This window comes from Ictalurus furcatus, chromosome 12, assembly GCF_023375685.1.
Source record: "Ictalurus furcatus strain D&B chromosome 12, Billie_1.0, whole genome shotgun sequence".
Taxonomy (NCBI): Eukaryota; Metazoa; Chordata; class Actinopteri; order Siluriformes; family Ictaluridae; genus Ictalurus; species Ictalurus furcatus.
In genome coordinates, this window is record NC_071266.1 from 3193763 (window position 1) to 3221465 (window position 27703).

Below are 27703 nucleotides of genomic sequence, written 5' to 3' on the forward strand. Positions count from 1 at the left end.
AATGAGACAAAATATTATACTTGGTCCTTTAATTATTGAGGAAAATATTACATATCTGTGAGTGGCAAAAGTATGTGAACCTCACTATCTGCTGTGACCCCCTTGTACAGAAATAACTGCAACTAAACGTTTCCAGTAACTGTTGATCAGTCCTGCACTTCGCTTGGAGGAATTTTAGGAACATTTCTATTGGATTAAGATCAGGACTTTGACTTGGCCATACCAAAACATTAACTTTATTCTTCTTTAACCATTTTTTGGTAGAACAACTTGCATGTTTAGGGACGTCGTCTTGCTGCATGACCCACTTTCTCTTGAGATTCAGTGCATGGACAGATGTCCTAACATTTTCCTTTAGAAATCACTGGTATAATTCAGAATTCGTTGTTCCATCAATGATGGCAAGCCATCCTGGCCCAGATGCAGCAAAACAGGCCCAAACCATGATACTAAATGACAAAGTATAATATTTGTCTCTCGTTTGTTTAACTGGGTTCTCGTCTACTTTTCGGACTTGCGTGAAAATATGATATTGTTTTAGGTCATATTTATGCAGAAATATATAAAAGCTTAAAGGGTTCCCAAACTTCCAAGCAACACTGTGTGTGTGTGTGTGTGTGTGTGTTAAAAAAAAGAGAAAACTATACGGCCAAAAGTATGTGGACACCTGACCATCACACCTATATGAGCTTTGATGTTAAGATGCCACTCATCCCCCAGATTGATCCATCATCCTGCCTGACAGTGAGGCATTATTCATCAATCCACAGAATATCTTTGCACTGCTTCAGAGTCCAATAATGACGTGCTTCACCCCACTTTAACTGATGCTTGGCATTGCACATAGTGGTCTTAGGCTTGTGTGCAGCTGCTTGCAGTTTGGTACTCTGTAGTGAGTAATGCAACAAAGAACAGGCCATTTTTTTGCACTACGCACTTCAGCACTCTGCGGTCCGGCTCTGTGAGTTTGCGTGGTCTTCTGCTTTGTGGATGAGATTGTTGCTCCTAGATGCTTCCATTTCACAATATTAGCACTTACAATTGACCAGGGCAGAAATTTTACAAACTAAATTATGATTAAGGTGGCATCCTACAACTGTCCTACTTTTAAAGCCACTTAGCTCTTCAGTCCAACCAATTCTACAAGTATTATTTCTCTGTGATGTGCTTGATTTTATGCACCTGTTAGCAATGGGTGTGACTGAAGCACCTGAACTCAATAATTAGGTGCCCACCTACTTTTGGCCATATAGCGTGTTTATTGTTTTGTGTTTTTGTCACCAATAGACTACAATTTTGGAGGTCGGGAATTGGGCATAACTGTTTTTATAGCTTTAACTCTTAGGAGATAAAAAAAAAAAATCCAAATGCAAAATCTTTCTTATTTTTCTGACAAATCAAATCACTTTGCTAAAAAATAGTAAAAAGACAAAAAAGAGGGAGAAATAATAAGTGCTATTTAAGTGTTGACCTTGTTCAGAGAACTCAGATGTGGTTATATGTCCTTCTGTCTGACAAGAGCTGCTTTAGAAAACACAACAATGAACTAACCCAACTAGCCATCACAGAGTTGCAGGGGCCAGCCTCTTGGTGCTCTATTGGTCCAGCTTGTAACACCAGTGTTGTATTTATTCTTTTTATTTATTTGTCATTTTATACTTTGTTTTGTTTTTGCAAAGCAACTTTTTTTTGAGTGAAAAAAACAACCCTCTTGAGAACTACTGACCAGTCTGAGACGGTCATGTCTTCTGCAAGATGTTACACTCCGACTTTGTCTCCCCCCCCCTTGCTTTTGTTTCCTATCCAAACTTGCTGCAGCAATAAGTGAGAGAGATTTTGAGTATCAAAATGCCCTCCTGCCTGACTCTTTCTATAATACATGGTTTCATGTTGCTTTTCCTTCCATGTCTCACACTTACTGTACATTTTGTACAAAGGATCAAATTCTAGCCGTAAAAAAAGTGCAACTGTCTCAGTTACATACACATACGCACTTTTGTGTGCATGCACGCCCCTTCTACCCCCACCCCAAAAAAGGTCAAAATCAGAAATTCGGTTAGTGGTTCTTGTAGGTTCACTAACTTACTTTTTACATACTGAATTTAGTTTTCCTAAGAACTGTAACTGGGTTAAATTATACTTGTTTTAATTATACTATTTAACCACTGATTTCAATTTGATCACCACGTATCATCCATATTATGGCCAATATATTTCTGTACATGGATATGCACAACTTGGTTATTTCTGTGTGTTTCTGCGGAAATTGCTTTTCATACCTTATGGAGCTTATTTGTTCCTCCATGTCACATTATTCGTGTTGAAATAATATCTAACTGTATCATATTGTCTGCTTAATCAGAATTGCTATGGAATCTAAACATAAAAAACGTGTCCACCTTAAATGATCCACCTTTAAAAAAATTGAATAATTTACTTCAAGTTTCACCATTCTGGTTTAATTATTTTACCACAAAGGTATTTAGGTAGATAAATTACACAGCTTGAACACCAATATGAACAAAATGTAATCAACAAAATCTGGTTACATCATTAAAAATTTTGTCGGTTATGGCTATATGAAGTGGTGGACTGTGAATTCCCTGTGAATCCTAGGGGAAGTAATTAACTGCAAATGAGCTGAAATCTGGTGTTATTTCTATAAGTCTTCAAATCAAAATATAATTGTGTGGGTGTGTCTATTTGAGTGTGGGTCCATTTGGAAGCACTTGCATGTTAGCAGCAATATTTATATATTCCTTCTTGACTACTACCAACAATGTTGTTTTTTGTTTATAAAAGAAAAAGTAATTGTTCTATTGCAAGATTTGACAATTTCTCAAAGCAAAGATTTACCACTAAATATTAAGTAGTTATTTTAAAGTGCACTGACCTCAACCCAACTGAACACACTAATACACCACTATAGTGATGTTGCCAAGGCCATCTCTTTTCATATTTAATTTTCTGACTGAACCCATCCATCCATCTTCAACCGCTTACTCCTTTTCAGGGTCACGGGGGAGCCTGGAGTCTATCTATATAGGGCACAAGGCAGGGTACACCCTGGACACGGTGCCAGTCCATCGCAGGACACACTCACATAGGGCACATAGGGCACACATAGGGCACACTCACACACACTTTAGACATGCCAATCAGCCTACCCTTTGGACTGGGGGAGGAGGAAACGCCCGCAGCACGGGGAGAACATGCAAACGCCGCACACACAGAGCCGCGGGAATCGAACCCCGACCCTGGTGGTGTGAGGCGAATGTGCTAACCACTAAGCCACCGCTCCAGGTTCCCCGTGACCCTGAAAAGGATCAGCCGTATAGAAGATGGATGGATGGATGGATAATTGGAAATGCCTATATAGTCAGGCCCATAAGTATTTGGACAGTGACACAATCTTCATAATTTTGCCCTTGTTTCACAAAAATATTGCATTAACCATTTAGGAATTACATCCTTTTAAAACAAAGCTACATTTTTTAAACAAGAGTCCATCCAAAGCCAAAGTCAAAACTGTGATCACTCAGTTTTTCACTTTGGTTGCAGAATTATTCATCATACAGTCATTTATAGTCATAAACATTTCAGAAAATTGTAAGTGATTAGCCAAACCAATCAGCAGCAAGATTTGTCATAACCTTTTTAAACAACAAAAAGACAAATGCACAACACTCTGTATTACATATTTTACAAGGAAAAAAAAAATATACTGAATGATTCCTTCCTATGCTATGAAATGTTAATGATAATAGTAATAAGATGTGGTAATGCATGAAATGCATAAAATTATTATTTTAACATATAACCATTACCAACTCATATTGCTTTAACTGAAATTAGTTTTCTCTCCTATAATTAACCACTTACTTATAATGTCCGGACCATTTTTCCTTTCCTGTTTTTCCCTCTCTAAAATCAGCCACTTTGTAATAGTCAACTACTTATATGATAATAATAAGGGGTGTACTCACTTTTGTTGCCAGCGGTTTAGACATTAATGGCTGTGTGTTGAGTTATTTTGAGCGGACAGCAAATTTACACTGTTACACAAGCTGTACACTCACTACTTTACATTGTAGAAAAGTGTCATTTCTTCAGTGTTAAAGATATAATCAAATATTTACAAAAATGTCAGGGGTGTACTCACTTTTGTGAGATACTATATATATATATATATATATATATATATATATATATATATATATAAATTATATATCAAAGTCACTCTTTTGAGATGCAGATTTAGATTATTGTTGTTAAAAAGATGTTAAAACTATAGTGGATGATGGAAGCCTGACCCATAACTGTTGTTTTGCCGCAATGACTTCTTGGACTTCAGGTGGGTTCGGTGTGCTCAGGTCTGCATTCGCTGCATCCTCAATATCAAAAACACATACGGGTAATTTCATGCATCCCTGCTATTTGTGTTCTTGAGTATTGGAATTGAACTTCGGCGGTGGATGTTGACGATGTAGAACGAGTACACAAGGATGCAAGTTCACTTGAGAACGCATATTGAGAAATGGCTAGAGATGTGCTAGCACACAGTCCTCCCATGAGTTAACTACATGTTGTACATAACTTCCAAGCTATGCATTGGGCAAATGCTGATTGGCTGGCTGGGAAGTGTGTCTGTGTACCTGGAAATGGTTTGATGATGTGACATTTCTGTACCATTTTTAATCAAATTCAGATTAATTCTGTTTAAATCAGGAGTAATACTATTTACAGAACATCTAAAGTATAAACAATTTTCCCTCATCACTTCCAATACTTTGTGTTCTATAGACGAGTTCATGCTCCAGAACTGCTTTGTGTAGTCTGTTAAAAACCTTAAACCTGCTTGCAACAGAAACAGATGAAATGCTCTGTAAAAATCTCAATTCAAACACTAGTTAGTTTCTCAAACTGGTGTTTTTAATAAAAAAAAATGTCTATGAACACAGAACAGTTAGTATAAATGAACACAAGCAAGATTTTCCCCTGTGTTTCATGTTTGCTTCACAGACAGTGAAGTGATCACATTATTGTAGAAGTGTTGGGGTTTTTTTTTTTTTACGGAAAACTACCATGAGTGTTAAAATAAATAGATAACACAAGTCTCTTGATTTCTATCAAAATACTGCAAAAAAAAAAACAAAAAAAACCAAAACGATAGCCACTAAATATACGGCAGTTATCATGCTGTCACATGATTGGCTGATGGGATAAATTCATGAATGATTGCCGACGTTCAAAATAAAGTGACCAGTGAGTGTGTGGCATTGAAATAGAATTGTGTGAGAAAGCTATTTTGTCTTGTTTTAAAATCACAGTTCATGTACTTTACATTGCAGTTTCCAAATTTTAAGCGTGTTTAATACCTTAAAAAAAAACATGCTGTGTACATGTCATACATGTGCATAATCAATGAAGAATTTATATCTCACTACATACTTCACATTATCTGAATATTTAAAAAAAAAAAAAAAAGACAAAAAAAACCCAAAACAAGAAAGACTCCATTATGCTTTAATGTGGTGCCATTTTACTAGATTATCTTTTAAGATAGGTGACACCAAAAACCAGCAAAGACAATTTTAATAATCTAAACAGCCATTTTAAAATTCACTTTAAGAAATATCTTCATATATTCTAGAGAAAATCTAGAATGAATAAGAGTGAAGCCCAAAAATATTGGAAATAAACCTGCCTAATTAAGTATGCAAAATAATATCAAATTAACTAAATGTGGAAACCATCCTTAAATAGGTGTTGTTATTTACGTGAAATGTAAAGACCTAATGACAAATCCATCAATCCATCCATCTATCTATTTTCTGTACCACTCATTCTACACAGGGTCATAGGGAGCCTGATGCCTATCCCGAGGGACTCGGGGCTTGAGGTAGGGGACAATCACACACATCTACACGCTATGGACAATTTGGAAATGCCTACAGCGCATGTTTTTGGAGTGGGGGAGGAAAGCAGTGTACCTGGAGGAAACCCCCAAAGCATGGGGTGAACATGCAGGCTCTGTGTACACAGAGCAGAGGAGGGAATCAAACCCCCAACCCCAGGGGTGCGAGGAAAACATGCTAACCACTAAACCACCGTGTCCCCCAAAATCTTTCATATTATCCTTATTTTATGTTGACCCTATCATCACCCTTCTGTACTTCTAGTTCTAAAAATAATAATATATTCTTATAATAACACACACACATAATCCCACCTATCCTAACCCTGAACAAATAAAGAGTAAAATATTTGAATCATTTTACTGTAGTACACGAAATAATTAGAACTCAATTAGAAGTATCTTAGAAATAACCACACAAAATTACTTCAATATGTTTAATTTCCTTACAAACTGTCCAATATACAGTTCTTAGAAAATATCAGATATATTTCCATACTGATGCAGCAGTTCTTCACAACCTCAAAAATCAACAAACGCTTACCAGGATGCTGCAAACATGATTAATAATTAGTCCACCTCTTCTTAAAATAAAGATCTGCTGTATTTATACTAGTTTATATCCATCCTTTTCAACCTATGTGGGAATTTCATAAAGTCTGTGTGCACATATGAAGACCTCTTCATAAAAGAATACGAAATTCTTGAAACAAACAAACAAAAAAACATCTAAAATCTGAACAGGCAAACTTAAAAGCCTTTTTTTCCCTGCATACACTGAAGACAGACCCTGTATCTTCAACATTCGCACTCTACAAATACCATATGGCCAAAAGTATGTGGACATCTGACCAGCACATCTGCATGTGGGCCTTCCCTGTGCCACAAAGTTAAAGGCACACAATTGTCTAGAATGTCTTTGTACGAAGTAGCTTTAAGATTTCCCTTCACTGGAACCAAGTGGTCTAACCCAAACCTGTTCCAGCATGATAATGCCCCTGTGCACAAATTTAGCTCCATAAACAAAGGTTTGCCAAGGCTGGTGTGGAAGAACGCGTGGCAAATAGGGATGTCACGAGAACCGATACATTGGTACCAACATTCTTAAGACGTGACGGTACTTGTTTTTCTGCAGTAGTGTAGGTACCATTGGTAATGAAGGTACGGAGGTTGCAATTCTTCCGGAACTGAAGGGGGCAGCAAATATGTGTAAGTGTTTTAGTCGGTCCACAAGTGGTAAAGAAGAACGCCTACAAGCACACGGGAAAAACTACAGAAGATGGAGACAAGTTAAGCTCCGCCCTGACTCGTTGAGAGGAAAGGTGGTAGAGTCGAATATGGAAATACTTTGCTTTCGAGGCGGATGACAGCAAACATATAATCGATGCTCTGAAGCCGGTGTGCAACCGATGCTATCATTCATTTCAAAGTGAGGAAACACCTCGAATTTGGCAAAGCACCTGAAAGACAGGCACCCCGATCTCTTCAAAGAATTCCAGGTGAGTGAGTTTCAAATCATATTAACATCATATACAAACTGTAAAACTTCTAATCCTTATCCTGAAACACAGGCCCTATATTATGTTTGTTTGAGGCAGCTGGCATTGTTGCCAGGAAACCAGCTAAGGTTATGCTCTGTGTAATGTTTGCGTTAGCGTCGTTAACAAATAACTGGCTAACGCATTGCAATGTTATAAACTACCTGCTAATGGGCCACCATGCATCGCCATCCTGTCAGCTAAATGTAGCCTAATGTCACTAATAATTATTCAAACGTTCATGCTTTTAACACGTGTTTTTGGCCTGTCACCATATCAGTGAATTTAAACTAATGCTTGCATTCAGAGTATAAGGTGTGGGTGTGTGTGTGTGTGTGTTTAGGAGTGCACCTTAGCACCTGTAGCCTCCACTGTTTTATTAGTCATTGTCAGACAGTATGTTTGATAATTAAAATCTCTCTCTCTCTCTCTCTCTCTCTTTCTTTCTTTGCCAGTATCAGCCAGAGGAGGATGTCCACCAGGAGTCAGGAGAGGTTTTTTTTTGTTTTTGTTTTTTTTACACACCGTGCTATCAACTTTGGTATCGAGTATCATGTACTTTTGGTGGTATCGGTACCGACTACTAGATTTTTGGTATCGTGACATCCTCAGTGGCCATCACAGAGCCCTGACCTCAACCCCACTGAACACCTTTAGGTGAATTGCTTGACTGTGCCATCAAGCCTTCTCGCCCAACATCCCTAATCCTCTTGTGGTTGAATGAGGAGAAATTCCGACAGGCACATTCCAAAATCTAGTGGAAAGCCTTGAAAAAAGAGTGGAGGCTGTTATAGCAATGAGGAGAATAAATCTGGACTGGGATGTTAACAAGCATATGTGGGTACGATGGTCAGGTGTCCACATAGTTTTGGCCATCTAGAATAATTTGTTTTTAAAATAAATAACTGAAATTGCATGCTAATTTCATATTTTACAGAACACAGCAGTAGTACGGTCACATACATCGACCTGAGTTGTGTTTGGTCAAAGGTCAGCTTGACAAAACTGGCAGGGTCTTTAATCAGAGACAGACAGGTGCAATAAATACAGTCACAGTCACATATTCAACCCTTACAAATAGCTTGCCAAGCTAAAATAATGGCGGGTGGGAGTGAATTGGATTGAACTGGGTAAATTTTAATATACACAAATGTGTGGTTATCAAAAACATCATTTAATTGAGACAGGCAAAATGACAACACCCAAAACAAATTGAAATAAAGCTATGGTGTACAATAAGTTGCACATTAAGCTCAACTGTTCACAATGACATTTATTTGGATCATAATTCTCTCATGATCAAGAGAAAATTTGGTCACTTGGGAAATAATTTCCCTCATGTTTCTGAACTACTAGAACAAACGTTTCACTTTTCATGGTATCTCCCTGTTTTTCCTTCTCATTAAGCAACTTCTGGAATCAAGTTCAAGAACGCTGTGAAAGCATGCTGGAGTGCACGTTATAACCGTAAACTACGACTCATTTTAAAAGGGCCGACAACTAAAGAATTGTTGTTTTAGCATCTTCATTTGTTTTCTGCTGTTGTTCATGACAAATTAAATTGAGGGCAAGGAATGGAAGTAAAAATAAACTTTTGGGTAAGAAAAAGACAGACAAAACTAGGCTTCTAGCTTTTGGGTGGATCAGACAGTTGCTTTTCTGTATAGCAACAGTATTAAAGAAGACACTGTCATTTTACTTACATATCCAGTCCTTACTGTGAACAACACCACTTGAAAACAATTATGGACAACAATTCATGCTCAAGCACTGGATTGCTTCCAAGCCTGTGTAACAGGAGGGGAAACTGCACCCTGCTTGTGTCACTGGATTTATTTAAACTCCAAAATCTGCACAAGAAGAACATTAGTGGGTGCTGTTTCTTTATATTGCATTTATGTGAGAATAGATGGCGCACAGGAAGTTCACACAAAACACCTTGCTTCTTCAATTGGGTACACATACATGGTATGATTAAAACTTTGTCATAAACAGAACAAGTATTAGAATGATGACTATGACAAACAGGATTAAAATCACCAGCATCTTTCGATTTTTTTTTTGGTACTGTTCAGCCTAAAGGGACAGGAAAAGCTACTGTTAATATTTGCACTGAAAGCACTGAATGTATTTTCAATGATACTGTTGATAAAAAGGCAACAGTGGATATTTAAGTGACTGTCATTTTTGCTGAATAAAAAGAGCAATTAATAGAGAAAGGTGGCCATTACCTTCTGTAACTGTTTCAGTCCGTCCTCAGTTTTGATGCAGGATTGCTCCACATTGAAGTCAATTCGGTCAAGAACTGTACCCTGTTTCAAATACACAGATAAGCTGCCTTTCATTCGGTCGTAATGTTTTTCAATATGATGCGTCCGATGACACAAATGATAAGATTCTGCGCATTTTGTCTTAACCACATGAAACCAATTTATAACAGTCATACACCACTGAATGAACTTGTAGGAGCAATGGGAAAGTGATCAAATATCATAGTGTAAGGATAGCAACTGTGAAATATTAAGTAATTCTATCACCATTATTTATAATGTCAGTGAAAAACAAATTTCAACAGCATATGATCTATATAAAAAAAGTCTACACACCGCTATTAAAATTGCAGGTTTTTGTGATGTAAAAAAAATTCAATAAATTAAACCAAGATGATAAATTAAACCTTTTTTCACCTTTGATGTGATATAGCAGCCAACAAAACTGAAGTAAAAAATACCAAAAAGAAACATTTTAATGGCAATAAAAAAGAAAAGAAAAAAAGAACTGGTTGCAAAAGTGTGCAATCATGTGATGGTTATCACATGCTTTCTGCAAAAGCCAGATGGAAGCCAGCCAAACATATCTTTTCAAACTGCTGCTCGTGTTGCATCATGGGGTGTTGAAACACTTGGACGAAGGCACTATCTGCCCCCCTTCTGCATGCATGAAGTCAGAGATGCCCATGATTGACTAGTATCACTGTGATTGTGGGAGAAAGAGTATGGCACCCTCCCCACCAAGAGAGCATAACCAATTTTGCTTGCTTGGACTCCTAGCCATAGGTGACTGTGACATCATCGAGATTCACAATCACGAGATCCAATCAACAGAGTGAATGTTCTTCTGTTACATCACTTTGAGAGGCAACAGTGAGGTGCCCGATTTTCTCCACTTGTTGATCACTGCAAGTCTAATGTTTCCTATGTAATCTAATGTTTAGGAAATCTAATGTTTTGGAATCTCCAGAACAAATCAGGTTATTCCAAGTTTATTATGTTTTCCCCCTAAAGCATTTCTATTTATTTTTCACTTGAATTCTGTTGGTTGCTACATCACATTAAAGGTGAAAAAAGATCTGGCATAACTCATCTTGGTTTAATTATTTACATCACAAAAAAATGACATTTTTAACAGGTCTGTGTAGACTTTTTATATTTGCTGTATATTGTCACGTATTCACATGTATTGTAGAGCTGCACTGGCCAAGCTTATTTTTTTTCGAAGGGTGGTAGTCCCTCTGAATGTATGAACATGAGCTAAGCAAGTGATAATTGACTGAGTGTGATGGAGCAAGATTTTCAAGGTTCAAGATTTTTTTATTGGTCTCACATAGTTATATACATTATATAACTTCCACTGAAATTAAAACTTGGTCTACTCTTCTTTAGACTGTGCAATTAAAGACTAAATTAAAAATCAGAAATGAATAAGAAATAAGATAAATATGAAATATGTACAGGAATGTACAAAATACGCACATATGTTATGTGTAGTAACAATACAATGTGCAAAGTGCAGTGTGTGGAATGTCAATAGAGTGCAGAGTGACTGGAGTGTCTTTATGGAGTCCAAAGGGGTTTGAGTGGTGGACATATCCTTATTAAGGAGTCTGATGACCTGAGGGAAGAAGCTCCTCCTGAGCCTCTCAGTTTTAGCCATCAGACAACAGAAGAGCTTGCCTGATCGCAGCAGGCTGATCAGACAGTTACCAGGCTGTGTGGAGTCCATTATGATTTTAGCAGCTCTGGTACTGCATCGCCTGGTGATGTCATGCATAGAGGGAAGAGGAGACCCAGGGATGGCGCTCAGCTAAGTGCACCACTCTCTGTAGGGCTTTGCAGTCCTGGGTTGAGCGGTTTTCTTACCACAATGAGATGCACTGCGTCATTAAACTTTCTATAGACCCTGAGTTTCCTCAACAGTCTTAGATGGTACAACCGTTGTCTGGCTTTGTTCACCTGAACTTGGATGTGATTAGTCCAGATCAGGTCCTCAGAGATGTGTACTCCAAGGTACCTGAACAAGCTCCCTCTCTCCACGGCAGTCCTTCCAAACTCAAGGGGGGTGTTTGCTGCCTCTGCTGCCTCTTCCTGAAGTCCACAACCAGCAACTTGGTTTTGCTGACATTCAGAGAGAGACAGTTAGCCTGGCACCAAGCTATTAATTTCTCCACCTCATCAAGGTAGGCTGCCTCATTGTTGTTGGAGATGAGGCCTATAACCACTGTGGCATCAGCAAACTTGACGATAGAAGTGGAGTTGTGAGAGGAAAAACAGACATATGTGCAGAGAGAATAGACCAGGGGGCTCAGGACTCAACCTTGTGAGCTCAGAGTGATGGTGTTGGAGTTAAACTGGCCCACTTTCACTACCTGGGGTCTGCCTGTGAGGAAGTCCAGGAACCAGTCACAGAGGGGGCATTAAGTCCGAGGTCCCTGAGCTTGGAGGGCAACCTGTGTGGGTCTATGGTATTAAACGCTGATCTATAGTCTATAAACAGCAGCCTCACATAGTTCCCTTTGTTTCTGTTGGTGTGGGTGAGATGGCATCCTCAGTAGACCTAATGGGGTGGTAGGCAAACTGGAGTGGGTCGATAGTGTCAGGGATGGAGGAGCAGATGGTGTTTTTGATAAGGGGGGTCTGATTTGTATTTGTATTTTATGTTATTAAAATTTTTCATTTAATCATTAAAAGCTTTTTTTATTATAATATTGAAAGTTGAGATCAAACCAGGGACTGGTTTAGTTTATTTATTAAATAATTGAATTAATGGTTTGGTTCAAGGAGCTCATGCACTATTTAAGGGGCTGGACTTGAGTCATTTGTTGCTTGGCTTGTTAAGAGAGAAGACCTGATGGTAATCTTCTTGTGAATAAGCAGTAACTTTGTGCTATAATTGAGAGCATGTTGCTTTGATATATTTTGAGTTTGTTTGATTACATGTTGCAATAATTTAGTAGTGTTTTTGTTCTCCTTAGTTTTTCCTGTTTTTTTTTTTTTTAACTTTTATTTTTATTTTGTGTAGCACTTTGGAGCAAATAAAACCCCATCAGGCATCAGAACCTTGTTGTCGGTGTCCGTTTTTACTCAGCTGCCTTTCAACAGTGAGTTACATGCATGTTCATGAGGTGCTTCACAGTAAAAGTAAAACATTATTAAATTTACTCAGAGGCAAAACATTCTCCATCAAAAGAAAAAAATAAATAAATAACTGACCTGTTCTACCACCATACCAGCAAGGTCTCGAAAAATCTCATTAAGATCAGAGATGGACTGTACAATTTGCTGGATGTCTCGCTCCCTCTCTTCCACCATTACTGTGTTTTGCTCCACCAGAGCAAGCTGGTCATCTGTAAAACCCTGAGAGAGAGCAAGGGTGTGTGTGTGACATGGAAAACAAAGGACACAAGAGAAAAAAGCAATAGTTATACATTTTTACATTCCCGACCACCAAGGTTGTTTCCTTCTGTAACCTGTCGACTTTTTCCCATGTACTCATTTCCTAGATGATTACTAAGGGCAAAATTGTCAACTTGTGATCGTGACCATACGTGTGTAGCATTTAAAATATTATGCCATGCTCATCCTCTTTCTCCTTCTCGTCTTGCCTAGGAGCAAGACCAAGTGACTCAATAATTCTTGAAAAAAGATTTCATTAAATTGCTGTGGTAAGATCATCGTCATCATCATCAAGGACAGCGCATTGACATGCCCCATGGGTGATGGTAACTTTAGTTTTGATTAATCAATATTTTCCACCTACTCAGAAATGGCCTGGCATTTGTGAACACAGAATAATTAATATCACACCTTAAGTTAATAAATTCTAACTTTGAATTGTTAAAATTTTTGTCAACCTTAATATCCTGTATTTTAAGAAACTAGAGCCAGGTGACTCCGGTTTCCTCCCCCAGTACAATGTGAAAGTTTTCACTCACAAAACATGAGCAGGGGCTTAAATTAAAGAAGTGAAACAATGTGTTGTTTATCAAGCCTACTTTGCCATACAAGAATTAAATTAGTATCTCCACTAATGTTCAACACAGAGCACATGCATGAATAGTTTATATAATTTTATTTTATAATGAGCTTAATTACAGCTAATAACCCGTTAGGTTTACTTACAGTTTCAACTTCAGTTTTGCCAGCATTCCTGACTTTGGTAACAGGTAATTAATAATAATTTAACAAAATTAAAAATAGACTAAATGACAGTATGTTAGCAACTAGCTGCTACAGCAGACTTGTAACCAGCTTCTGGTATTTTATTTCCGCTGTTATGACAAAGTGTACATGACATGTAGATCTTTTCTCACCTGAGAGCCACAGGCAATACTATGGTCAATCACCGATAGTTTGAAGGCATGTTGCACACAATCTCACATGCCTAGCTAAACCCCATGGAGAGTTGAGAATGAGAGCTCTTACTGCATTGGAATGCAGAGTAGATGAGTACACATGGGCTAAATGCAAGAGCTGTTAACCGCAAGTACAAGACCTTCGACAGATGCACTAAACACAAGCATGAAGCCCACTATGGCAAAAATAAAGCTTAATCTTCCACCTAACGCAGAGAATTTTATGACCCTTTATGTTATATATCAGCCCAACCAAGTGGCCAGATTCATAAAAGTTATATATATAACCTTATACAAGAGCATACGAAATGACTACAATGGCAGAAGCAGAAACCATAGGGCTGAAATCAATGCCACCAGTAGAGAGACAAATGTCCTTGTCAGTAGTACAAGCAGAGACCCCTCTGTAATTAAAGCAATTGTGGTCAATAAAATAAGATCAGTGGCTGGGAAGCCACTGTCCACAGGGTATAGTTTCTCCCGTCAACCACCACTGAACACAGGAATCTGTGCCACAGAGGTGCAAGACCCAAAGCATTTGGCCATATTGATTGCAGAAGTGCGGTGAAGAATGCAAAAGAAACAAGCAACAGAGATAGTACACATGCCTGCTCAGAGTTTTTTCAAGATACAGTATTTTCTGATTATTTTCTGAGAATTGAGAGACTTTAATATCTTCTCCCTATGCTGCACATGCAAACATGGTGAACAAACATGACTGCTTTGTGGCTACCGATCTGAAAGATGCACATTTCCACATTCCAACTGCTGTGAAACATACGATCGCTTTGCTTCCACATAAGTGGAGTGACATGCCAATAAAGGATCCCTCACTTCTAGTTCAAGTGTGTGCAAATCACACTAAAGCCCTTCACAACACTACGGCTTGTGTTTACTTCATTATCTAGAATGTTTGCTGCTGCTATGCTAACAGATTCAGTAGCAAGTGAAAAGACAGCGTTCCTGATTTCAGCCTCGATTCTGAATGCAGTCAGGGAACATGTGGCCACACATTGCCCATATGCAGACTTTCTGCATCCGGTAGAGATGTCAGAAGCAGCAACTGAGGAATGAGGAATACTGCATCTAATACCATATCAATGTTGCTCAGTGCTCATTAGCCATATCAGAGCATTATGCATGTGACAATTTGACAAGCATTTGTGTGTTCGCTGAGGCACTGGTCCTGTGCATGATTTCTCCCTGTGAAAAGGGAAGCAATAACACCAGACAGGGACTAGATGCAAAAATATGAAAGTGAAAGGAAGACAGAAATGAGTGGATGCACTCCTTCTGTCCCAAGTCTGCTTACATACCAGGCCATTGCTATCAGATTGAGGATGTGTTGTCTTGCAGCCGGCCTGTATCCAGAGAGCAAGACTATGATTTTATGCCACAAACACTGTTATGGATGACACTGTGCCATATCCTGCAGACCATGCAGTCAGTACAGTTTATGCCCCTCCTTGTTTAAACTGTTCGAACCCCACACCCTGAAATTATGGATCTGACCCCTGAAAGCAAACACAGGATGCTGACGAGGAGTCAGACATCAGCTTATAAGTTTGTGCACTCTGTCATTGCACCAGTTGTATGCAAAGACATGGAAATCTATTATATGCAAGGATATTGGAAGGGGAGGTCTTAACCTGGAATGAGATGTTCACAAATCACATATGGGTGTGAAGGTCTAGTGTCCAAAAACATCATTAAATACCATTGCACATGCTATGACCACCTTGGGCAGCACTAAGAGCAGTATCATTGGCAGACTTTTGTGATGCAGCAACATGGAGTGCACAGACCATCTTCACCATTTTTTTGTGGTGAGTTTATATGACTCTTGTCTTCAAAACAGGAACAGTATATGACAGAATAATTCTTACCCTCCATAGGAAATAGCATCAGTACTGTGAGGTGATTCCTCAATAGATTACATGAATGGAATATTCATGTGTCTCGTCTGCAACCAAGATCAGCAAAAGCACTTATATAAACCAGTAACAAAACCTTGACTGATTCTTATCCTCAATAGGGAACAGTATTAGGGATGTCACGAGAACCGATACTTCGGTACCAAGTCGGTATCAACATTCTTAAAACGTGACTGTACTTGTTTTTTCTGCAGTAGCATACATACCGTTGGTAACGATGGTACTGAGGTAGCAATTCTTCCGGAACTGAAGGGGGCAGCAAATACGTGTAAGTGTTTTAGTCGGTCCACAAGTGGTGAAGAAGAAGAACGCCTACAAGCACACGGGAAAAACTACAGAAGACGGCGACAAGTTTAGCACCGCCCTGACTCATAGAGAGGAACGGTGGTAGAGTCAAATATGTAAATACTTCGTATTCGACGCGGATGACCTCAAACATATAATCGATGCTCTGAAGTCGGTGTGCAACTCATGCTATCATTCATTTCAAACAAAGTGAGGAAACACCTGGAATTTGGCGAAGCCCCTGAAAGACGGTCCTATATTATGTTTGTTTGAGGCAGCTGCATTGTTGCCGTGAAACCAGCTAACGTTATGCTCCATGTAATGTTAGCGATAGACAGGTATTTGTTAACAACGCTAACACATTGCAATGTTATAAACTACCTCCTAATGTTCCACCATGCATCGCCATTCAGCCCGTGTCCTGTCAGCTAAATGTAGCCTAATGTCACTAATAATTATTCAAACGTTCATGCTTTTAATAAATCTTTTTGGCCTGCCGCCATATCAGTGAATTTAAACTAATGCTTGCATTCAGAGTATAAGGTGTGTGTGTGTGTTTAGGAGTGCACACCTTCGCACTTGTAGCTTACACTGTTTTATTAGTCATTGTCAGACAATGTTTGATAACTAAAATCTCTCTCTCTCTTTTTGCCAGAGGAGGATGTCCTCCAGGATAGTTCAATTTAATTTATTTTTATTTTTTTTAAAACCACACCGTGGTATTGACTTTGGTATCGAGTATCATGTACTTTTGGTGGTATCGGTACCGACTACTAGATTTTTGGTATTGTGACATCCCTACACAGTATTAATAGACTGAGTGACTCTCATTCTCTGAGTGGTCATCATTCCCCATAAAAATGTAGCAGCACTTATTATAAGCGCTTACTGTCCAGGGAATGTACTTCAGGAAATGTTGTGAACCCTTGTGACAACTTTGATATAACATCTCTACAAGTTCCAGAAGGAAACCAACCTGGTAATCTGAAACATAAGCAAGTGGAAAGGTAGCTGGCATATGCAGCTTAAGTGGAGGATCAGTAGGCCACCTGGATCACTCAGTCTGACGAAAGTAGTGAGAGGATGAGTAACTTATAGGCTGCATACATGAGGTCACAGTAATAAGGTAATGACTTTGACCTTAGTACTTGGCTAGAGAAAAAAGGATGCGAGAAAACTCTTGCTTTTTGTGTGAAAGCTGCTGTTTTGTGTAAGACATGTTTTTAGCTATGTATTTTTTCCTGTATTTTTTATGACCTTCAGTTAAAGAAAAATCATTTTAAAGCTTTAAAGTAGTTTTTAAAGAAAAAATATAGGATTGGTATCAATATCGGCTGATACTCAAGGTTTCAGTATCTGTATCAGTATTGGTATCATGACATCTCTTTTGTTGCTTATCATTGTCATTCGTTGCTTATCCTTCTTACCCTGTCATGTAGTGCTATGCCTTCATCTTCCTCCATTAAAGGCCCAGAGTCAAAGAAGTGTTTAGACCTTTCTTCACGATTCTTCATGCCTGAAGTAGATGGCAAAATGGTTTTATGAGACTGCACATAGCAAAGCATTTTTGAAGTAGAGTATAAAAGTATTATTCTGTTTTGGAACCTACCACTTACGATCATACTAAAATCTCTCATGAGAAACATTTTGTTTGTAATAAAGTACAAAAGAAAGCTTTCAAATAAATGTCACCTTTTAAGAGATAAAATTTTGTCTAAGTGTATTTAGTTTTAATCAAGCTATTTTGCCCTCTCTGCTAATAAAAACACTAGTGCAAGCTATATGCAGATCATTCAGTAAAAAATTTGTCTGTAACTAATATCTTCAATAAGAAATCAATGCTGGATTCCAAATAACATTCTATTTTTCTACTAAAAATGTGACTGAAATACAGGAACAGCACAGGGGTACCAATGTATGATTTAGTAGGGTAAAATGTAGTTTCGGATGCACCCCAAGTATTCCTGCCTATGCTGATATTGTCGTCCCCTCAGGTTTACAGAAGTGTTATGAGAATATAAGACTCTTATACAAATAAGAGAGCCTAAAATGAAAGACGGCTCCGTAGAAGGAAAACTGAAGCAGCACTGACTGAATTGCTCTAACCCAAAATAAAAGTAAAGCAGGGGCGTCGAATTTAGTAGGGATGCTAGGGACATGTCCATACGAATATCTAGCGACTACTGAACAGTAATAATTTTGCTCAAACAATTAAAATACATTTATAAATAACCACTGTTGTCCGTCGGTGTCTTGTGGTTTTATTAAATGTTTTTATTTAACCTTTAACCAGGAAAAGTCTCATTGAGATTAAGAAGCTCTTTTACAAGAGCGTCCTGGCCAAGACAGGCAACAGCACAATTTGTGTTACACAAACGGTTAACAGATCTCTTTCTCTACTACAAGTCCCACATCCCTAACCCATGTCGCTAATAGGATTGGCTTTGCCATTTCTTGCTACAGTATGAGAGGCTGTAGTTACATCTGGTTGTACGAAGTGCCAAAGCTCCATCAACTAGATGCGCATCATGAAGGCTACCGGTACGTGACGAAGACACCAACCTTATACTAAGAGTTCTGTTCTGTGCACGAAAATACAGGACAAATCAATTGCGTCTCATATTGACTCAGGGACAGTGTATTTTTTCAATGCGTGACAATCCCGTATTAACGGGATGAGTGGCAAGCCTAAACGTTAGTTTGTGTGTGTGTGTGTGTGTGTGTGTGTGTGTGTGTGTATACGTTGACTTGTAAAGTAGCTCCTATTGCCCACCTTTCTTTTTTTGGCCACCATCCTGATTCAGCATATCACCAAATTAGCCTAACTGCCAAACTCACACACGCACGCACATTAGGAGCTACTTTAAAACAAGTCAAAGTGTAAATCACTTAAAATATTTTCTCAATTTCTAATGTGAAGAGTCAACAATAATTGTAATAATAATACTTAACTAAGCCATAAATGTTTTTCCTCAATGTTCATGTGGCATGCATCAGAATGTGTTATTTTGTCAGGACAGGTCAGGTCACAGAAGCAGTCCTGCCAGGTAATATGTCAGACAGGCAGGTGGAGAGGCAGGGTCACAGGTGAGGTCAAACAATGACATGGTGATGTGTTAGTAGTGAGATTCAGTATTGTGACAAATGTTAGGCTGATGTGCTGTATGATTCACCCATGTGTGAATGAAATGAAAGCTTTGAATAGACACATGTTGTTGCCCCTTCCGGAATGCTTTTTTGTCACCACCAATATCAAAATCAAACCTACGCCCTTGACACATAGAAAGTGAAGAAAAACACACCAAAACACATCTAGGCCACTAGCTTTCCTATGTTTGCACACTAGCTAAACAGTTTAGAGCATAAACTGACAAGTTTGCATTTATGAACCATTCGTATCGCTTCATAAAATTGGGAATAAACCATTGGAGTCACATGGATTACTGTTATGGTGCCTTTATGAACTTTTTGGAGCTTGAAAGTTTTGGTTACTGGACTATAAGCGGAGGGACAGAAATCTCCCAGGTTTCATTAAAAATGTCTTCATTTGTGTTCCGAAGATGAACGAAAGTCTTACGGGTTTGGAACGACATGTGGGTGAGGAATTGATGACAGATTTTCATTTTTGGGTGAACTCTCTCTAAGTATTGAAGATTTATGTTAATGTGTGCATGCACACTTACGTTTCAGGTAACTGGACTGTGTGTGTCTAAAGTTGGTTGAGAGCTCCTGAAGGCTCTGAGCCAATGAGGAGATGACATTTCTGAGCAGCTTCCCCTCCTGTTCTGTACAGTGACCAGACCGAGACTGCAGCCCCACTATTGCACGCTGACAACGATGGAACATCTACACACACACACACAAACAAACACACAAACACATTATCGCACATAAGTGAATAAGAAATGTTTACTATCAGCTGTTTATAATTCTTAATCCAGAGAAACTGAAGTAAAATGGAATATTAATATTAGTTTTCCATCAGCATGTTATATTAGAAATAGCTGAGCAGCGAATAGCTGGCAGAGACTTCATGCTCTAATAACTAAATTATGAACAAAATAATGAGAGCATTCTCTGTGATTAATCTGAAACAGCAAACTGGTTGATCATTATAAAGAAAACAAAATGCCTGAGTGCACAAATCCAAACAACTTCCATTTATCATGCTATATGAGATATATAAGAACTTCTTGATTAATGTCCAAATAAATTATTTATGCTGAATTCATTTACTGCATTTGCTTATCACTCAAACTATCATTTGTGGAAACACAAAGCCATTGCAACCTCTGTGTAAGTGGGATTAAACCTGTGTGATTTCCTGTGTAGTGATCTCGATGGCATGCTCTTCCTTGGTGCTGTCATCCAGTGTCGGCCGGTTCATGTGTCTATCATGCAGACTTGCTAGCTCTTTCATTTTCTGCCGTATACGTATGATCTCATACTGAATCTGAGGGCAGAAAATGCCATAAATTAACTCCATTTTACCACATGTCTTCAAATCGCTTTCCACTGTATTCATCTGAAATATTCTTTGGTTGAGTACATGAGTAGACAGTATTTTACACTACCTCTTATTTTTACTTCAATTAAATCTACTCTGTAAGACATGCCATAACAATAATAAACAACATATTAAGGACTGTAGTCCTCGAAAAAGGGAATTGTGTACAGGGAACTTGAAATAATGTCCTGACGCAGGTGCACAATTATTGTGCATGCACACCAAAATACAGCAAGGCTAATACTGAAGGGCAGAACTTCAATTATTGCACAATAAGGACAAATGTTACTGAGTATTATAATTTGCATGGAATTCTATGTACAAGGAATTCTGGGAAAGAGAAAATATTATACTCTCATTTCACATTTTTGTTTGTTTAGAAAAAGCTACTTTACCTCATCCACACCCTCTATCCATTTGGGTGATAGCCTTTTTGTAACACTGATGCCAGCCTCTGGATCCAAACTAATTCCAGACACCAGAGCCATTCGATCATCAACCAGCTATTAACAAAAGACATGGGAAGGGGAGTCAGTTTGTGATCTGAACAATCAATTTTAGTTCTGAAGTTTACTGTACTGTTTCTTAAACAATATCAAAATTACTCCTACTGAGAGGCAAAATGATGGAACGATACCTCATCATACTCCTAATTTGATTGACAGAGTGCAATAGAGTCCCATCCAATGAGATAAGAAAGAGAAAGTAGACAGGTGGGGACAGGTGGAGAAGTGACAGCAAATGAGTCCAATGCAAAAGAGATCGATCAGCATCAAAAACACACAAACAGCATCATGATTAGGCAAATCATTTACTATGCAAAAAAAAAACCATCACAAAACACCTGCAGTTTATTAGTGATGTAAAAAAGATTCAATCAAAAGATTCAAAATATTCAGCAAATTCCAAAACATCTAAATCATGGAAAAAATACTGAAGATCTTTGCTACCTTTGAAATTTTGTTATAATCATATGTTAAAGAAACAAACGACATCAAAAAATAGAAACAACGAAACTTATTTTTTCCCCAGAAAATGACATACTGATCAATTGACATGCAATTTTCAAGCACATAACTAACTAATTCCAAAAAGATCCACGCGGGTGTCTATGAAAAAAAAAAAGGCATCAAGCACACAGAAGTAAGCGAAGGAGCTGCTAGAGCACCATTACCATGGACATACAAAGCTACTCGAGTTAAAGCCTCAGTCGGGAATTATCAAAGCATGGCCACCTTAACCATTATTTAAGGGTCTAAAGCTTTTTTGTTTGTTTGTTTTTAATTTGGTGAAATACAGTGAAACTGATTGAAACTAACTTGAAAGGTCACACAACAAAATCTCTTGAAATGACAGAGAATTTTTTACTTATAAAGCTTCAAGGTCAATATTTGGTTCACATCTAAGCAGGCCTGGTTTAACCATTGATAGAGACATAGAACAATAAAGAGACCATACATGAACATACTTATCACATTTTAGGACGGTATCTCAATACTTTTTTTTTTTTTTTTTTTACATATTTGGACAAGCAAACATTTGATCTTTGAAACAGTGCCTATTAACACAAGGTTTGCTTGTCCAAATGTCAAAAAAGCCAACATTACTTATTTTTTCACATGACTGTAAATTACTCATTGTAACCTAATTTTAAATGCTAGAGATACACTGTCATCACTGAATATGACACACAGGACAGATAAGCAAATGAACATTGTACATTACAATATGAAATTAACAATTTACATACAAAACCTGGGTAAAGCCCTCTGCAGTAAACTTTGCTTTTTAAAGCCCTGAAGGGCGTATCATCATAACAATTTTGGCACTGTACAAATACTGCAGAACGCTTTCTCTCTGTAGTAGAAACTAGAAATGTTAAGCCCAAACGTGACTGCAATAGCCTACTCAAGGAACAGAAAAATGTTGTGTTGGAAGTGTTGTAGCCTTTTATTGAACATTTTACTGACTTTCGTGATTGTAGCAAAAAGAACATTAGAGCAAGAGCATATAGGCATTAGAACCAAGGAGGATATAGGCAAAGATAAAAGCCATATTTTATATATATATATATATATATATATATATTTTATATATATAGTTTATTGAAAATAAATATAACAAAGCCTCATCTTAAATGCTAGTGACTTGGCTGCACTTTTACCCTTTATTTTTATTTTACCCTGTATTCAATGTTTCTCTGGCTTTACTTAATTATTAATGTGCTTACAAGCTATAAGTGAAATTAAACTGTTAATTTTTACTATGTTTAACATGTTTAAAAGTGGAAAATCATTTTTAAAAAACGGTCAATTAATGGGCTTAGCATTCAAATGTTTGTTAAACACATTTGCATTTACAGACATATGCAAAGGGGTTTTAAACTATTATTTGCGTTCTTTTGGCAATGATGCTTTCTACTATAGAGCTTTTTTCCTGGATTATTTGACAGTCTATGCCGGGCATCATAAATAAGATCATATGTAAGACATACACTATATGTTGAAAGGTATGTGGACACCTAAACCTTACAGCCATACAGTCATGTGAAAAAATAAGTACACCCAATGGAAATTGTTGGGGTTTTTTGACATATTTGGACTACATAATGTAAGTGATTATGCGAGTTTAACTATGAAGTGGCTCCGTAAAAAAAAAAAAGTAAAAAGAAAACACCCCCTCAACTAAGAATCCTTAGTTCATCAAGTGACATCAAAGCAACATGGCTGTGCAACACATAAGCTGTAAACTTCTATTTTTAAATAAGCTATGCTGTATATACAAGTATATACACAATCAAGCAACATACAGGCATATTTGCCTGTAAAATCCATAAATATCGATTATACTCCTCCCCAAAACAGCGGATAGGCTGTTGAGATTCTTGGTACAAGCCTCTGTGCGAACCCAGTGGATGTTGTAGAGGTTGGAAGTGTTGACATCAGCGAGGATGATAATGGTACAATAACTGGAAATTTGCTATACCTATTTAGCTGCACAATATTGCTGTACCCACAATGCACAGCATTGCAAGAGGACTAGGAGCCAAAAAGCAACAGTATGAACACAAAGAGGTCTGAGACCCCATTACTGCTTAAGTGGACCAAAAAAAGGATCAGATTCCTCTTTAAGGAACTGGGACAATGTGAATGTAAAGAGAGCTGGGTCCTTTTTCACTTGGTTCTCCTCATGGTCCACTTCATGGGGTCTGAGTTCCGTTTTTTTAAAGAGGACTCAAGTGTGAAAACACCTAATAGCAGCGTGTGCATGCATCAGTATAAGACTGACAGGCCAGGTGTTTTTGAGTAATGTTTCAACCAACATGGTAATTGCCTCTTTTTATTGGATAAACAATTTGTTGAGTATTATTACAGTTCTTGAAAAGTAGATTTTTATTCCCCATACGTCTTCAACAATTTCAATGAATACAGCCCAAACCACTTAACATACAGACTCCGTCCAACCTGTTTCTCTCAGTCACAAGAGATAAGCTATATATATATATATATATTTTTGCCTTGGATGACATTCATAGTTTTTAGATTATTCAAGTTTAAAAATGTTTTAAAGTGATGTCACAAAGGGCCAATTTCCACACATTGCACAGGTACACAGGCCTGCATTTTGACATACAGGAATTTCTCCGCAAAATTAATCCAAATTAATGTTTGAAAATCCTCTATTCACTCACAAGCATTGACTGTCAATTTTCCCAAACCCCAAATATAAATATCCCCATGATATCTAATTGCCCAAACACAAATTAAAATACCACCTGACTGCTAATTGCCCCAAATCCAAAAATAAAAATCCCGGTGACCTCTAACTGACCCAAACTCAAATACCCCTGACTGCTTTTGGCCACAAACCCCAACAATAAATAGCCCAAGTGCTAACTGCCACAAACCCTACATATGAATACCCCCATGACTGTTAAATACACCCAAACTCCAAAATAAATACACCCCTAAGGAAGACGTGCACATAAACTACAACGTAAACACATTTACCTAATTAATTCCTCAATGCGCATCAAAAAAGTCATGTGATTTTCCTCAACAAATCATGTGATTGGATATTCAGCACATGTGGCCAACTTATACAGCACAATGGCAATGCGTTTTTCTGTGGGAACTGTGGGTGCGGTGGGTCGGCATAACTGGACTAACCAGCAGACCAGGCTCATTGCACAGCATCCCAAATGTTTTTGTCATTCTGAAATGCCTGAGCCAAAGTCTGACATCAAAATGATTTGATATAATTACCTCCCAGAACTGTCTCACATGATTCCATTCCAAAATAACATGGTTTGTGATAGCGTTTAGTCTGCGCATTCTGAAGCACGTCATTTATTATATTGGAAAAAAGAGCCACAGTGGCTTCCCTGCTTTCAACAACGGCCATTTATATTGATACTTTGTGCTAGTTTCCCTGGAAGTGACAGTTTTGTTCATTTGAACACATCCCACACTTATTTTAATTTTTTTTTTCAGCAGGGGATAGAGATTGGTGATACCAGCCTCGCTTCTCTCAGACATTTTTTCCACTGTATATGTATGTGTGTGTGTGTGTGTGTGTGTGTGTGTGTGTGTGTGTGTGTGGAGCAAGATGACAAGTCTGACAGGCAGTCAAGGAGTAAAGGAGATGCGCAGGTGAGATTCTCCATCCAGTTGCTTTTTTTCCCCCTCAATACTGTAGTATTGAGCAAATGTACATGGCATGATAATTGTCAATTTTCATACATACAAATTTCATACCACTTTTCATACATACAAAATGTATACCGGTTAACTCATTACTACAACCCTTGCGATAAGTGAAAGTAAACTCACTCTCACATCACTTCAAAATTCAAAAGGATGAAAAATTCCATTCAATAGAGCACAAAGTTACACCATTCATTTGAGGAAATTTTAGACAAACGGGCAATCATGAAATCAAGATGTGTCCGAATTTAATCGTGAGTTACCTTTTCTATGGCTGAAAAGTTTAGGACAAGCTGCAATATCTTTTATGCCTGCTAAATATATTACCATGTTCTTTTTTTGCCCTCCCGGCCATGTAAAGAATGAGGTTTGTCTAGCTAGTTAGTGTATATTTACATTTACGGCATTTGCAGACGCCCTTATCCAGAGCTACTTACATTTATTTAAACTGAGGAGTTGAGGGTTAAGGGCCTTGCTCAGGGGCCCAACAGTGGTGGTGCTAGGGTTTGAACTCACGACCTTCTGATCAGTATTTCTTCTGAAATGTACTGTCTTCTTGAAAATAGGAAAAGTTGTTGGTAAATATGAAATTTTTGTAATGGTGGAAGTGTTTACATTTGAATAAAAGGCAACGGATTATACAGTTGAGTGAGACTAGTGTATGCTGTTTGCATTATCACAATATCAAGTAGCCCAGGGGTTCCCAGACTTTTCCAGGGCAAGGGCCCCCAAATGGCATTAATATTTGACCGAGGCCCCCTTTTTGCAAGATGTCTTTAAAACACATTAAAAATACAGACTTCTGAATATATCACCCTTTTTTTTAATAATTACATCTTTCATCTTTACATTACACTACATTAGGAATTGATTGTGTGTGTGTGTGTGTGTGGTTGTCTGAGTGAGAATCATTTCTCACTTTATTTATTTTTCACACCAAATTGTTGGGGCCCCCGGGCGCCCCCTGGCGGCCTCCACTTTGAAAACCATTAAAGTAGCGTACTGTTTTATAATAGCAAAGAATCTAATTTCGCAAAAAGTATGAATTATTTTATTTTCTTACTAAAAAAAACAACAGTAAAAAACACAATTATCTGAAAGGAGGGGGTCCACAATTCTGTCTTCAATACCCCGTTTAAAACTGTTCATAGCGCCCCTGCCTATAAGCAATAGGTATGTATCGTGAGTAGGTCAAATATATCCAAATACCAAGTATTCCTCGCCACATTCCACACTACTGGACCTCAAACCATGGTGGTTAAGGGTAAAGCTAAATGTCCCGTAAAAGTAAATAAAGGGTCAACACGACAGACAGATCATTGGCTTGTTATACTACATTGTAAATAATATATTAGGCAGCGTTCTTCTCTGAAAGCAGTGTCACCTTTCAACAAAGCACCCAGCTAGGATTTTACTAGCTAGCAAGCTATGACAATCGCAATCAAACCAAATCAATTCAGACAATTAACATGAGACTCACCGCAGCATTGCTACGTGTATTCAGAGTACGACGGGGCTCATATGTACTCACTTGCTCAGCCAATATTTGTCGGTTTTGGATCGCATTGTTCCGCATTAATAAGAAGGCATCGGTCAGGCGCCTAGTTGCCATGACTACTGTCAGTGCATAAGAGGGCAGGTACGCGCGATCAAATAATGGCTGACTGCCTCTGGCTCGCTTTCGGTCTACGGATTTGGGCAGGTAGCTACCCAAAGCTAGCGACCTAGCCTGCAATAGAACAGACAGCCACCGATTAACAATACGTCCGCGGTAATCTCACTGGCGTCGTCTGTGCCGCAGTTTCTACACTAAAACAATAATAAAGAACGATTATATAATAGGTCTAATGTCCCTTTCAAATTAAATCGAGCAAAGAGCACTAAGGTGTGTAACACGTAAACACGAGATCACAATCATATCCTTCTTCTTCCTCCTCTTCTTTTGTTTATTGGGGTTTGGCAGACCAACTGTTGGTGCATTAGCGCCACCTGGTGGACTGGAGTGTGGAGCACCGATGGGATATTAAGTTATTCCAGTGGTTCTTAACACGGGGGGCGTGGAGAGATCGGAAGGAGGGCGCAAATTGTTTTCAAGAGGAAAAACAGACTCGGCGGGAGGATATGCAAATGAATGTAACGTTAATGGTCAAAAACTGGACCTGACGTTAGCCTAGCCTACTTCATG

General features: G+C 38.2%; 1 protein-coding gene across 3 annotated transcripts; it reads right to left on the reverse strand.

The window, feature by feature from the left end:
• Positions 1-6587: 6587 nt before the first annotated feature.
• On the reverse strand, positions 6588-27476 carry stx16 (syntaxin 16). 3 transcript variants are annotated; one of them, XM_053638211.1, is made up of 9 exons: positions 26999-27476; positions 21450-21461; positions 21208-21315; positions 20618-20758; positions 19989-20151; positions 17733-17821; positions 12945-13088; positions 9687-9767; positions 6588-9531 (listed from the first exon to the last, which is right to left on the reverse strand). In XM_053638211.1, exons 1-9 carry the CDS (start codon positions 27128-27130, stop codon positions 9430-9432), a joined length of 972 nt encoding a protein of 323 aa, XP_053494186.1. In that variant the 5' UTR covers positions 27131-27476; the 3' UTR covers positions 6588-9429. The 3 variants fall into 3 exon arrangements, with proteins under 3 accessions (XP_053494186.1, XP_053494187.1, XP_053494188.1); XM_053638212.1 differs by lacking the exon at positions 21450-21461 and having other exon boundaries at positions 26999-27475; XM_053638213.1 differs by lacking the exon at positions 21450-21461 and having other exon boundaries at positions 27050-27474.
• Between the last annotated feature and the right edge of the window lie 227 nt (positions 27477-27703).

Bases quoted from the DNA above. Each gene is read 5' to 3' on its own strand.
- stx16 (XM_053638211.1), bottom strand. From the start codon at position 27,130: ATGGCAACTAGGCGCCTGACCGATGCCTTCTTATTAATGCGGAACAAT. The intron at 20,152-20,617 runs GTTTAATCCCAC...GTGTGTGTGTAG, and splicing joins CTACACAGGAAATCACACAG to ATGTTCCATCGTTGTCAGCG. The intron at 9,532-9,686 runs GTAATGGCCACC...CTGTCCCTTTAG, and splicing joins GACTGAAACAGTTACAGAAG to GCTGAACAGTACCAAAAAAA.